This window comes from Triturus cristatus, chromosome 12 (genome assembly GCF_964204655.1).
Source record: "Triturus cristatus chromosome 12, aTriCri1.1, whole genome shotgun sequence".
NCBI classification, from domain to species: Eukaryota; Metazoa; Chordata; class Amphibia; order Caudata; family Salamandridae; genus Triturus; species Triturus cristatus.
The window spans coordinates 112,661,572-112,674,841 of NC_140595.1; the positions used below are offsets into that span (position 1 = coordinate 112,661,572).

General features: G+C 44.5%; 1 protein-coding gene across 5 annotated transcripts in view; it reads left to right on the forward strand.

Annotated features, from left to right (window-relative positions):
- The window catches only part of GATAD2B (GATA zinc finger domain containing 2B), a 253,232-nt gene that overhangs the window by 224,122 nt on the left and 15,840 nt on the right, over nucleotides 1-13,270 (forward strand). For all 5 annotated transcript variants that reach the window (XM_085638453.1, XM_085638454.1, XM_085638455.1 and 2 more), the window contains exon 9: nucleotides 10,617-10,727. In XM_085638453.1, the coding sequence (XP_085494579.1) occupies nucleotides 10,617-10,727 (111 nt within the window). The remainder of the gene's footprint in view (nucleotides 1-10,616; nucleotides 10,728-13,270) is intronic.

Consider the following 13,270-nt stretch of genomic DNA (forward strand, 5'->3'; position numbering starts at 1 on the left):
ATCTCTGGCTGAGGTTACTTGTCCCAACTTTGATCAGGAGGGAACCTCTCTTTCAGCCGTCCTAATTAATTGCTGGTCCCTCCCCAAACATTCTTTCGAAATTAACTAACTACTTTCAGGAAGTAAATTTGATCTTCTTTTCCAGACCAGACAGAATCATGGCTCCCGGATTCCTCTGCCCCAGATATCCCCTTCTCTATCCCAGCTGGTTTTCAAATTCAGCACATAAACAGCGAATACAGAGGGGGTTGATCGTATATAGAGACTCTTACTAGTGGTCTATGTCTAAACCTCTTAATATGGGCGCCATTGAGGGTCTCACTTTTGCAGTCACCCTAACCCCTCCTTCACGGTCACAGGGCCACTAGTTTATAGACCCCCACCTGTTCGTCCGAATCACTTAACCTACTAACGGACTTAATAGGTCAACTTTTCATTCTCCGCTCAAACTTTGTGCAGCTAGGTGACCTCGAACCTACACACAGACAGTCCTAACTGCTCTATGGCTAAACATTTCTTCTCTCCTCTACAGGAATTTAACCTGATCCAACATGTGGTGGGCCAAATTATAAGACCGGTCATACACTTGTCCTTATTTTGTCTCATTCCTTGAACATTCAGATGGATCCGATCCTTAAACTAGCATGGTCAGGTCACTTCCAGGTTCCTTTTAAAATTGACAGAGTCTGCCCTAAGAAACAGCAGCCCTCTTTTGAGAAAGTCACCAGGTCTTGGAGGCAAGTCTCTGACCTGCTGTTCTCGGAGGCATTACAGACAACCCGCTTGAACTTTCAGGGGCAGTGGGCCCTGGCCTCGCCAGAGTGAATAAGTGGCTGTCCTCTCCTCTTAACCGCATTGCTGCTTCAAAAGCAGTATCAAAGTGGAGATGAACTCCTCCAGCACTTAGGTTTTCTGACGCTTTAAAAAAAGATATGTCACACTGCATGCACCTTGAACACGAGTGGAGAAAAGCTTACGACCTAGATGCTAATCCCCATCTAGGATAGGAATATCTATCCTAGACCATTGCTATCCAATTTTGATCACCTCACACTTCAGAACTCGTCCACTCCACTGCCCAGCTGCAAATCTGGGTCTTCACTTGATCCTTGCCCCCTGGATATCCTCAAACTGACTGCACCAAGGATCAACCCCATCTTTCATAAACTGATGAATGCATCGCTTGAGGCAGCTATAGTGCCACAGAGTTGGAAGCAGGCCATGCTCTACCTCTACTAAAGGTAGCTAATGCGGACCCTAAGTTGCATAGCAACTTCAGGCCTATATCCCTGCTGCAGGGTGCTGTAAAAATGTTGGAGAAGTGGGTCAACCAACAACTCTCCCCTTTTTTGGAAAGCAACAATCTACTCCATGACACTCAGTCAGGCTTTTGTGCTGGCTACAGCACTACATCCGCTGTCCTGGAGTTTGCTGAATTCTCATGGATCTTCTTGATCAGGTTCTGGTAACTGTGGTTGTCCTTTTTGAGTTGTCAGCGGCCTTCGATACAGTTTCCCACTCCATTCTCCTTGATAGACTATGGGTCATGAGTATCCAAGTCCCAGCCTGTCTCAAGTGTTATCTGGAGGGCAGATCACAAATGGTCCCCCCGCCTCCTTCTTCACGTCCTTAGCCAAACCACTTGAGTGCAAGGTACCTCAGAGCTGTGCCCGGAGTCCGACTCTTTTTAATATCTAATTGACCCCTTTGGCTAATTTGGCGGAGGCATGGGGCATAAGGGTTGTCACTTACACAGACGACAGTCAGTTTAGCTCTCATTCCAAAAGAAGGAGGTGGGTTCATTGACAGCGTTCAAGGGATGGATGAAGGTGAAATGCCTAAAATTGAACTCTGACAAAACAGAGATAATCTTGTTTGGCACTGACAGTCACACAGACGCCTACAACTGCTGGTCTTCTGAGCTAGGTCCTCCCACCCCCCCTTTCATCTGTGGTAAGAAATCTTGGGGTCAAATATGACTCCAACTTACCCTTTGAACCTCAGGTTAGAGGTATGTCAGCCAGCTGTTTCCTCACGTTGAAATCGGTCAGGAAGATGATCCACTTGATTCCTGAGGAAAACCGTAAATTCGTCATTTACGCTCTGCTAACCTCAAAACTCGATTATGGTAATAGCCTCTACTTAAGTCTACCATCATATTTGCTTCACCGCCTGCAGATCATTATGAACGCTGCAGCCCAGCTGATTCTGAAGACTCCGGTTCGCTTCTCTGTCGTGGTCCCTTTGCGCAGTCTTCATTGGCTGCCAGTTTTTAGCCACATCAAATTTAAAGCCCGTCCCTTCGTCTACAGAAAGTGTGAGCAGAAAGGACCCTGCTATCTAAGAAAAAGATTTTATCCCTACCATCAGGAGGTAGCACTTCACTCCAATGCACAAAAACTTCTACATGTTCCGAGGGTGAGCAAGGCAAGAAGAGGTGATCTTCCTTTTCCTTTTTAACTGCGAAACTCGAACTCTTTGCCTTCAACTGTCCGCTTCGTGCCCTCCGAATCAGTCTTTCGTAAACTTCTGAAGACCTATCTAATTTATATATAGGCCTCCTGGGTTTTGATCAATCACCTTGTTTTACTTTAACGCCGCTAATGCTGGGATGCCTCTTCGAATGCAGCCGTATGCGTCACAAATTTTATTGTAATGTATATTAACCTCAGCAGCACTCAATCAGTCAAATCAAAATATTCTTTATTCGATAATTTACAAAGTTGATAATAAAAGATTACACATACATAAAGACAAATTACATGTAAAACCAACAGGTGTAGCTCATTAATTTTTTTCTAGCCGCCATTAAAGTAGCACAAAAAAGGACTATTAGCAATAGTTTATACATAAAAAATACTATGAGTCAAAGAGTTATAATCAATGAAAAAGAGCACATATAATAACGTGCAACTCCTACGATCTATCCAATATATAAAACCATATAAAGAAATAAGGGATTTACGAACAATGTACACTAGATTATAGAAATAAACCTACAGCTGAACATGCCTCAGGGCCGTAAAGTTGCTGAAACTATATCAAGGCAGGTCTGCACCTAAGAAATTTTAACTTGAGAATTAGAGGCGCTAAAAGTATTTTTGTGTAGGGCTGGTAATAGTTAAAAAAAAAAAGGTAAAGTGCAATAAAGACTGAGAGAAATCCTCATCAGACAGATCGGTACAGATTCTGGATCCCTCATATTGACCCTCTGGGAAACAGAGTATCCATCTGATGAAGCCCAAATGAACCGCTCAGCAACATCCATTCCCATGTGTCGGTCACCAAATCCAGATTTGTCTCCACCCCACCTTTGTTTGAATCACACAATATTCTCTCACAAATTGCTTCATTAGTTCCTTTACTTCCCTCCAAGCCCCCCTCTCAGACAGACATAAAACGTTTTCTGAGCCACCCTTTATCCATCTTTCTTTGATCAATAAGCCTCTCAATGATAGCTGGATAACCAAAGGCAATGGTCAAGACCTTAATATAATGGAGCAAAAGTATTATTTTGCCATAGTCACATGAGAGACAATATTTTATTATCTTTTATCTATTTAAAGAGGCCTGTTTGTTGCTCCAAATCAAGCACCACAATTGTAAAAGGGCTACTTTAATCAGCTCCTCAACATATTCTAGTCCCAGCTCTGGATGGGTGAAAAATGTGAACTATTCAGTGGAACACCCAGGATAAATCTACACACCCTATTCTCTTCTACTTGGATGCAACTCACATCCTGCATCCCAAAATTCCTACACTGTATGTTAAAACTGGGAAACATTTTCTCTTAGAAATTTCTAAAAGTGTATTAATGAGATTTTTCCCTAAGGTGGAAACAAAGGGAAAAATGTGCTAGCAGATTGCTAAAAATGAATTTTCCTGTTCATAATACAAGGGGCCCAAGTACAGGCATGATCATACATTAATCCCCAATTAGGGGAACTGCTTCCCTTTCTCAGTTGATCTATCCTTGATGCTCATACAATCGAGCCTTCACATATTTAGGGCTGCAGACCGTGAGAACGTTTTTTTCATTAATTTGTCTACAGTTTTTATTTTTTTAAACATTTTATAGATTTATTATTTTTTCTTTTACATGTCAAAACATTTCAGTAATAGCAAATACCAAAACCATGCACCTAGTCTGGCATTTAACGCAAGTGGGCGCTTAATATTGACAACAACCATAACCAACTCCCTCCCCCCAAGACACCCATTGGCTCGGACCAATGTAGCATCTGAAGTGCGCACCACATTACAGAGAACCTTGTATTTGGACACATCGCAATCACATTTTTCAAGGCACACCCTGGTTTTGGCTCCCACTGTCTTCTAATATGTCTAAAGAATGGTATTGCACTCATTTGCTCCACACCTTATGGCCTTTTTGGGAGCAGCCCCTACTAGCGTATGTTGCTAACTGTCATTACTGAATTCTGCTGTACTTTTTCGTAAATCCCTTATGTCTTTATATGGTTTATCAATTGGATAGATCATAAAGGTTAAACCTTATTATATGTGCCGTTTTTTATTGATTTTTAACTCTTTGGCTCATGGTATTTTTATGTATGATCTATTGCTAATGGTCCTTTTTTGAGTTTGCCTTTGAACTTCTTCCCCTGATCCTTGGAGTCATCCTGAAGTTGAAGAAAGAGCTGTATTGCATGATTCTGATGAGCCTCTGTCCGTTGTTGCCAATACTGTTCTACTCTTGCTATCAGAGACACAATGGCAATTGCATCGCTTACTATTTGGGAGCACATATGCAAGAATTGAGTGACAGGGTCTCTAGTCACAGAAAGATTCTCTCGTGCATATCAGTGTACTAGAGCTCAGTGCCATAGAACAAGGACTACAGTCCTTCCTTCCTGGGGACATGGGATTGTCAGCTTTTATTTGCAGATCAATGTTTTACATAAACAAGCATGGAGGAGCGAAATTCCAGATCCTGTCAACAAAAGCCTTTTGTGGAAATTAGCAACCCAACACAGAAGTCCTTTGATTGAAGAATGTGCCAGGAGCCTGCAACAAATAGATGGTTATACTCAGTTGGTCAATATCAGTGTGCCACAGGTGGGAGCTAAACAACAAGGTCTTGGAGAAAATATTCACGATCTGGAGAAGACCACAGTTAGATCTCTTCAAGGCTCAGGCCACCAAAAAATGCAATTCTGTGCAAGCCGATCGCTCCACAAAAGATCATGTGTGAATGTGCTTTCGATAGTATGGTCATAGACATTTGAGTATGCCTTTCAACTGCTTCCCCTGATCTTTAAAGTCATCCTGAAGTTGAAGAAAGAGCTGTATTGCATGATTCTGATGAGCCTCTGTCTGTTGTTGCCAATAACGATCTACTTGCTATCAGAGACACCGCACTTGTCACTACGAGTGACACTGGACGTGATTCACAGATTCCAAGGTCAAATCCTCCATCACAGCCCCAGATCACTGATGTTATCTTCTTCTATGTATAATGAATTTGAACATTTAGACATTCCTCAGATTTGTAGTAACATTTTAATACAGGCCTGGGTACAGTTTATCAATGACAAAAAAAAGACATCATCATCTTCAAAGGAATTGAACTGTTAACAATCTTGAACCATCAACTTTAGAACTGGCACAATGAAGACTTGAGCCTTCAACCATTTAAGTTCATTTAGCAAGTATTTCCCGATTTCATAGCTCTTTTGGAACTCAATACATTAAAGCTCATTGGAACCAACCGACATAGCGGGCAAAATATCTGTCCTGGAAAGTGGTTTTCTCTCCAGCCGTAACATCAGTGAGATGAGTCTGTCAAATACAAGCGTTTAAAAGTAGTCTTTCCTTTGCTTCCACATATCATAGTGTAGCAAACCAATCCCAGTTTCATTCTTAAAATGTTTTGGGAAATTTCACTTGAATGAACCAGCGTTCTTTCAAAATTCTTCTGATGCAGCCAGAAGAGCTCTGTAATGTTGTGTATTTGTAAAATGCACACCCTTGAGGGTATCCTGGTGCTGAGCATGTTTATTTGCGCCTGCCACTGTCTATGGTTGGCTGATTAATTGAAAAGCCAGGTCTTCAGCTTCTTGCAAATTCCAAGAAGAGGGCAGGAGGCTTGAATTGGAAATGGGAAGTCTTTCCAAGCTTTAAGAGCAATGAAAGAAAATGCCCAGCTGAGTTTGGTCCAAATCCGGTGGCCATTACCTATCAGCAACAACGACCTATGGCTGCAGACTTTCCAGCTCTCTGCTCATAAAGAAATCAGAAACAGATGCTGGGGCTGGCTAGGTCACACCCTTTGCAAGCCCGCATCAAACACCACCAGGCAAGCCCTGAGTTGGATCCCCCAATGGAAAAGGAAAAGAGGAAGGCCAAGAAACACCTGACACCGAGACCTTGAAGCTGACTGCAAGGAGATGAAATACACACAGAGTCAGATTGAAAGAGAAGCCCAGGACGGAGATGGGTAGAGAGTCCTAGTTGATGGCCTATACTCCAGGAGGAGGAGTAGGCATAAGTAATTAAGAGAACGCCTGTCTTCCTGATCTGGTTCTGTATATGCGTTGATTGTGTGCTAGTAGGAGTTCTGTGGAGCGGAGGTGTATGGGTCGTTGGAAAGGAAATGCAAGTGTTAAGGTAGGTGGGGCTTGAGTTGTTTATTTCCTTGAATTTGTCAGCATCTTTGGGGTGTGGAGGAAGGTTGCAGTGATGACGTTGACTTGTGTGGACATGTCCAGTTTGCTGTCTAATGATTATTCCACAGTTCCTGCTGTTGGTCCGAGTTCAGCTGGCCACCAGTTGGAGTCCCATGGTAAGGTGTTCTTGTCGAAGATCACTACTTCTGTCTTGTCAGTGTTGGCTTTTATCCAGTTAACGACTTCGGTCATGCTGGTGGTGAACTTGTGTCTTGTCTTGGAGGTCATATCCGAGAGTGAGTTGTGTCGTCGGAGAGGATGTTGATGTGTGCCCAGGTGATGATTGCCAAAAAGATCATGTATGTGCTGAAGAGGATTGGGCTGAGCGATGAGCCTTGAGGCATATGCAGAGGAGTTTGGGGCTTCCAAGGAGTAAGGCGACAGGCTGACAGCTTGTGTTTTATCCGTAAATAAGGAGCAGATTCAGTGGAGAGTGGGTCCTTGGACGCCAAACTCATGCAGGTGCCTGATGAGGATAGGATGTTAGACCATGTCAAATGCTGCAGAGAGGTCCAGGAGAATGAGGGCTGCTGTGTCTTCCCTTTCGAAGATCATGCAGGTGTTGTCTGTGGCAGCGATGAGTGCTGTTTCTGTACTGTGGTTGAGCCTGATTTCGGACTGTGTGGCGCCGAGGAGGTTTCTGGAACCGGGGCATGATGGTGGCATGTTTCCAGGTGTCCTGGAATGTGGCTGAGTCGATGGCGGCTTGAGGATGGGTGTTAGTGCTTCGCTGATTGGTTAAATTCCTTTGCTGAAGGCTTGGTGGGGGCAAGTGTCAGATGATGCTCCAGAGTGCATGGTCTTAATGGTAGCAGTGATTTCGATGGTGATGCAGGCTACGGGTCCAGGTTCGTTCATCAGCCGTGATGGGAAGTTGACTTGGAACAGTGACAGAGGCCGGTTGAGGGTCGAAGTTTCATGAAGGTGATTTTATTACAAAAGAATTCCTAGAGCTTGTTGAAACTATCTTGTGAGGGGTGATGTTGCGGGAGGTGGCAGGAGGCGCAGTAAAATCTTTAACGATGGCAAAAAATGTTCTTGCTGTTAGTGCTGGTGTTGATGTGATCTGCAAGAGCTGTGCGCTTGGGGTTCCATAGCTGATGGTGGTAGCTTTTTAGGGCTGTATTGAAGATGTCTTTTTCTTAGGTGTCTCACCTTGCTCTCCATTTTCACTCCAGTTGCTTGCAATGGTGTTTTGCCAGCTGTTGAGGTTTTTGATGGTTTTCAGCAAGTCTCTGGTGTGCACATACCAGTCCTTGAAGAGGGCGGAAGCTACTCCACTTCTGAGATGCTTTTCCAGCTGCAGCGGGCAGTTCCCATTGCCTGCGATGGGTTTGCTGAATCTGTCGATGGCGTGGTCCGTCCAGGTCATAGTTGCTGGCTTGTCAACTGTGATGTTGCTGATTGAGGAGAAAATAGGGTCCAATAGGTGTCTGGCAGTGTGGGTGGATTCGGTAACGTGCTTGGTAAGGCCAAGGTTTCCTAGGTTATCTAGAAGGGCCGTGGAGTTTGGGTTGGTGTGGTGTTCTAGGTGAAAGTTGAGGTCTCTGAGGAGACTGAAGGTGCTGGCATTGATGATGAGGGAGGCAACAAAGTCTGTGATGCTGCTGGCGAAATTGGTGCAAAAGCCCTAGTGGTCTTTAAAGGAGGTTTCTGCCGGGGAGAAGTTGGCTGTGATGAGTCTCTTCTAAATGAGGTGTTTCATGTAGGGGGTGGGGGTGTCTGTGTATGTGGTTCAGCTGATGGTATCTTTGAATACGATGGCGACTCCACCCCTGGGCTTATGCTAACTGTCTTGCTTAGCGATCTTGTAGCTGTCCTCCAGCACCTGAAACGTGGACGGCGCTGCCGGGTAGGGAGCAAAACTAGCGTGCAAGGCAGCACGGAGCTGATAGTAAGTCATTCTGTCAAACACTCCTACCTTCTCCCCCGCCAGCACCTTGTATGACTCTATGAAGGTTCCTTCCGGGAACTCATCTCCCATTGTATGAAGTCGGAGATTCCTCAGTCTGTTTCAGGAACCCGTGTCTGCCAAGAACGACAGTGCAGGCTGCCTGAGCAGCGGTACAGAGGGGGCATACAGAACCGCCACCCACACCCTGCGTCTTAACCCATGCCACGCCTACACCGTGCAGCCAACCGTACCCACCTTAGATCGCAATGTAAGCTGTGGTCTGTAAAAGACCAAATTCAATGGTATTGGGACCGATTGGTCGAGTTCCGGTGCGGTTTGTGCGATAATATTATCTGGGCAGCCCACTCCACCCCGTTCAAAGGGTAGGGTTAAAGTTTTCCAAGTGACCCTGGGTTGTTTTACGTCCCAGGCAAAGGATATCAAGTTCGATCGCAATCTGAGTCTGAAGCTACTGCTGAGAGGGAGCGTAAGGTTAATGAATGCGTAGAGAAATTTGGGGAGAATGACCCATTTTGGCTATTGCCAACCGCCCGGCCAGAGACCGCGGCAATCCCACCCACTGCTTCAGTCGACTCTTCAGCCACTTCATGAGTCTTCCATAATTGAAGCGCCAAAGTACCTCAACATTGCGACTCAACCACAAGATAAATCCCTTTGATTGTATTTGAATTTCTTCTAAACCAGAGGGGGTCGCTTCCAATATTTATTTTTTAAATGAAATCATTTGAATGCAGGCGAAAATCTGTGTACAGTTGGAAGTATGAAGAACAGTCTTAATAGTTATATTAACCTGATGATAATATGTCTAAAGATTCAGCAGCTGGTCATTGCTTTTATAGAGTCAAGAAAGGGGCAGGTGGTTGCATATGCAGCTATTAACAGATGGATTGTCCGTTTTAACAATTTGTGTGTAGCACCAACCAGTCAGCAGTGTCCAGGGTGACCCTGATTCAGTTGAATTCAAAGTCAATGCAAGGGCTTTCAGTCCAGTACTTCGCATAGAAATCTGCAAAGCAATGAAGCAGAAGGCTAAAAGTGTTGTGCCAACATTACTGCCTGGACAGTGATGCAAGCGTGGATACGAAATTGTAGCAGATTGTGTTGAAGAACCGGTTTCAGTATAGATGACCTCGGCTCACCTGCCTGGTATTCATGCATGCTGTATCCAAAAGACGCTGTGAATGGAGAAAAGATCCAGAGCCGGAGAAAAATAAATTACTTGCAAGTGTAGTTCCAGGATTGGGATCTTTTATGTATTCACACGCGACCCTACGCTTCAAGCATCAGAGTTAGGTAGATAGTGGACCATGCTTTAAAGACAGTATTTGTGGATGGAATTGCTGGGAATGAGGTAGCTGGCTAAAAGCAACCTCACTCTGTGTTTTTAAGGCACAAAGTTTGGGCAGCACAAAGTTATTTTTTAATGTGTGCACATGATTATTTTATTCAGAATTCCTTGCCTGTTAGTCAAAAGAGCATGTGCATTTATACAAGAGATGCTGGTGAACTACACGTACATGTAGCTAACCAGATTTACTCACAGTATTAACTATGTGTAACAGTTTCAGGACTTAAGCCATTCATCTGACTCTTCGACTTCTCGACTCCACTCACACCATGAAAATAAAAATGTACGAGTGGAAAGGAGAATAGACAGTCCCCCACATCCGCAGGCTTAGACTTCTAAGCTCTCTGAAACTGCTGGACTATCTTTGGGACCACGCAAAGGAAGCATGCCCAGTATCTATGACTTAAGGGACTGTAGGGCTGTAAAAATACAATTGATCTTACTTTGTCAGTGTATCTGCACTTTGTAGTTCACAATCTCTGCTGTGAAGTGTGTAGCTGTGTCTGCTGAGCCTGGGTCTTTGTGCCTGTTGTTGGCCTACATATCTCAGGGTTCTGTGTCACTGTACCTAAATGTAGTCTGTTTTTCTTTATCTATATGTTATGGTTACAGATGTATTTTCGTTGTATTATGTAAGTAATGTATTCTCTCCATCTGCCCTCGCAGGAAATTGAACAACGGTTACAGCAGCAATCTGCCTTATCCCCAACAACATCTCCTACTGTGTCGAGTGTGAGTAAACAGGAGAATATCATGAGACACCACACACTGCGACAGGTGAGCAAAGCTTCTCTAATGGAGATGGTAGACAATGGAGAATCCACTATTTGAAATAGATTGAAGGCCTCTTCTCCCCAGTGGCAGCTTGCTAGCTCCTGGAGGCATTGGACTGTTGGCTCTGTTGTTCGTAGTAGGCAGAAGATTGAAGCTTGCTAGCACTCGGGGAGCTTACTGCCTCTGTTAACCCTCCTCTGAGTGCTCACTTGTTAACCTGTGGGTGAGTGTGTGAGTTAGAACCTGAGCATTTCTCTAACTTGTTAGTAATCACTTGTTGGCTGTATTCACTGGCTTTGTTCACTTGGTATTACACCTTGCAGGCGCTATTCTTTAGTGCGAAAAAGCTTGTGAAATGATCCTGATTACAGTCTTCCCTCATTTGGGGTGAGTGGAATCATGATGAATTGGGACTCTTTTTTTGGAATGAAAGCTTGTGAATGTAGCATTTTATGGCTTATCAACATGCAAACGTTACTCCGTTGTTTTGGGTTGTAGTTTATTAGCTCTGCCAGCTCGCATGATGGTATTAGGCGAATAGCAGTCTAAGATCTGCACTCATCGAAGGCAAGGACTCACCCTGTAATGTTTTTTCTATGATTGGGTTGGGACCTTTAGAAGCTTCAGGAACATTACGCTACCGAAGTAACATTTCTACATCAGATTACCAGAATACCTGCCCATAACACGTGAAAATGTTGTGCACCTGGCGACCGTTTCAGAACCGAATCAGAGTGAGGATATGGAGGCGTGATCCTATGAGAGTGACTCCTGAGGAGGGCGGGTTATGGAGACCAAAGCTTTCCAGAGTCGTCCTCAGTGTAATGCGTACTTGTGGTCTGATCATCATCATTGAGTCGCGTGACCACAAGGAATCAGTAAGCAGGTGAGGAGCTCACCCATGACAGGAGGAATATATCAAATTGGGTGTGCCCTGTGTAAGTCTGATTCTGCCCCCTTGAAGTGAACACCAGTGTTCTCCTCCATGGGCATGCCTGGCTATAAGCGTCTCCGGATTCCGTCCAGCAACACCTCCTCAGTGTGCCCTTTAAGGGAGAGCACCTTTTCAGCTGTCAGATGTACAAAGTGTAAAATAAAGAGCTTCCGGCACTTTGCTGTTACTTTCTCCGAGGACGGGTTGGGGATAGTGGATTCCGAGAGTATTGGAACCCATTGAAACTTGTGTGCTCTTATCATGGAGCCGTTATTCTGATAATTTTGGTCACCATTTACAGCTATCCACGCTGCTGCGGTGTTCTCTTCTGTTTCCAACTCGAATTTTAGACGAAGCCACATTACTTTTTTGCCTTTGCCTTGAAGAAGTTCCAGTGTGGAACGAAACGCGTTGGCTGCGAGTCCCTTTTACAAGAAAATTAAAAGAATACTTCAAAAATATCTGTTTGAACTTGGACTTTTTACTGGTGCACCTTCCTCTTTTGCTTTATTTTACACAACTGGTCTCCAGTGGAGTCGATCTACGGCGTGCTCCTGGAAGATTTGTGCACAGGAACTGAATTTTTAATTAAAAATTTTGGATTTAAAGTGCTTAACTTATGGTCAGCCGTAGTTTGTTCTTTTGCATAAAGATGTACAAAGTGTTGCGTTTTGTTTTTTAAAGAATACTGACACAGCTAAAATGATTGTCTGGGGCACTCTGGACACAGCCTACCAAGTCAGGTTTTAAGAGTCAACAAGAACGAGCCAGAGCAAAGTCAGCGGCGATTACACAGCGCCCTCAGAACCAACCACAGCAATCCTTTGGGGGGGGGGGAGATCTAGCAACCAAATTTGACTCCGCTGGGAGCCTCTGGGACAACAGCTGCGGTATGCATAAAGCGGCTAAAAAAAAAGCAAGGGCACCTCAGCTGGAAAGCAGTGACTTTCCACACATTCCTCCCCAATCATATGACACCTGTTCGGAGATCAGTAAGGTTATATCTTCCCCAGTGGGAAAAGATCACCTCAGACAAGTGGGTACTCTGCGTCTTCACCCTTGGCTACAGCCTGGATTTTCCCCCCGCCAAATATTACACTGCTGACACAGCATCAGCACGGATCACCAAAGACTGCTGCACGCGCAGGCATTGCTTCAACCCGGAGCAATAGATGCATTCCCAGCGCGCCAACTGGGAAAAGCGGTTTCATCCTGCTGCCTTCTTATCCCAAAGAAAGATGAAATTTAGCGGCCTATTCTAGACCTTGGATCTCTGAATGGCTACATCATAATCTAAATAAACCGTCCATACAGACTGTGGCACCAGACATTATCTGGTACTTGTTGCACCTTCAAAAAGTAGGTTTAGCTTATACTTCTTTCAGGCGCGTTTAGCTGCTGTAGCACCTACGTAAATCAATAACAGTTGTAAATATCCAAAATACAGGTTGTCATTGCCTTTAGAAAACCTTAAAAGAGTGATTCCTCCCATTCTGTGAGTCCCAGAGTGCCACCACTGCACACATGGGACCTTAAAAAGGTTTTTACCACGCTCATGGGGCCGCATTTGAGCCCCTACACTATGTCCCACTTCAGTTTCTGTCATGGAAGG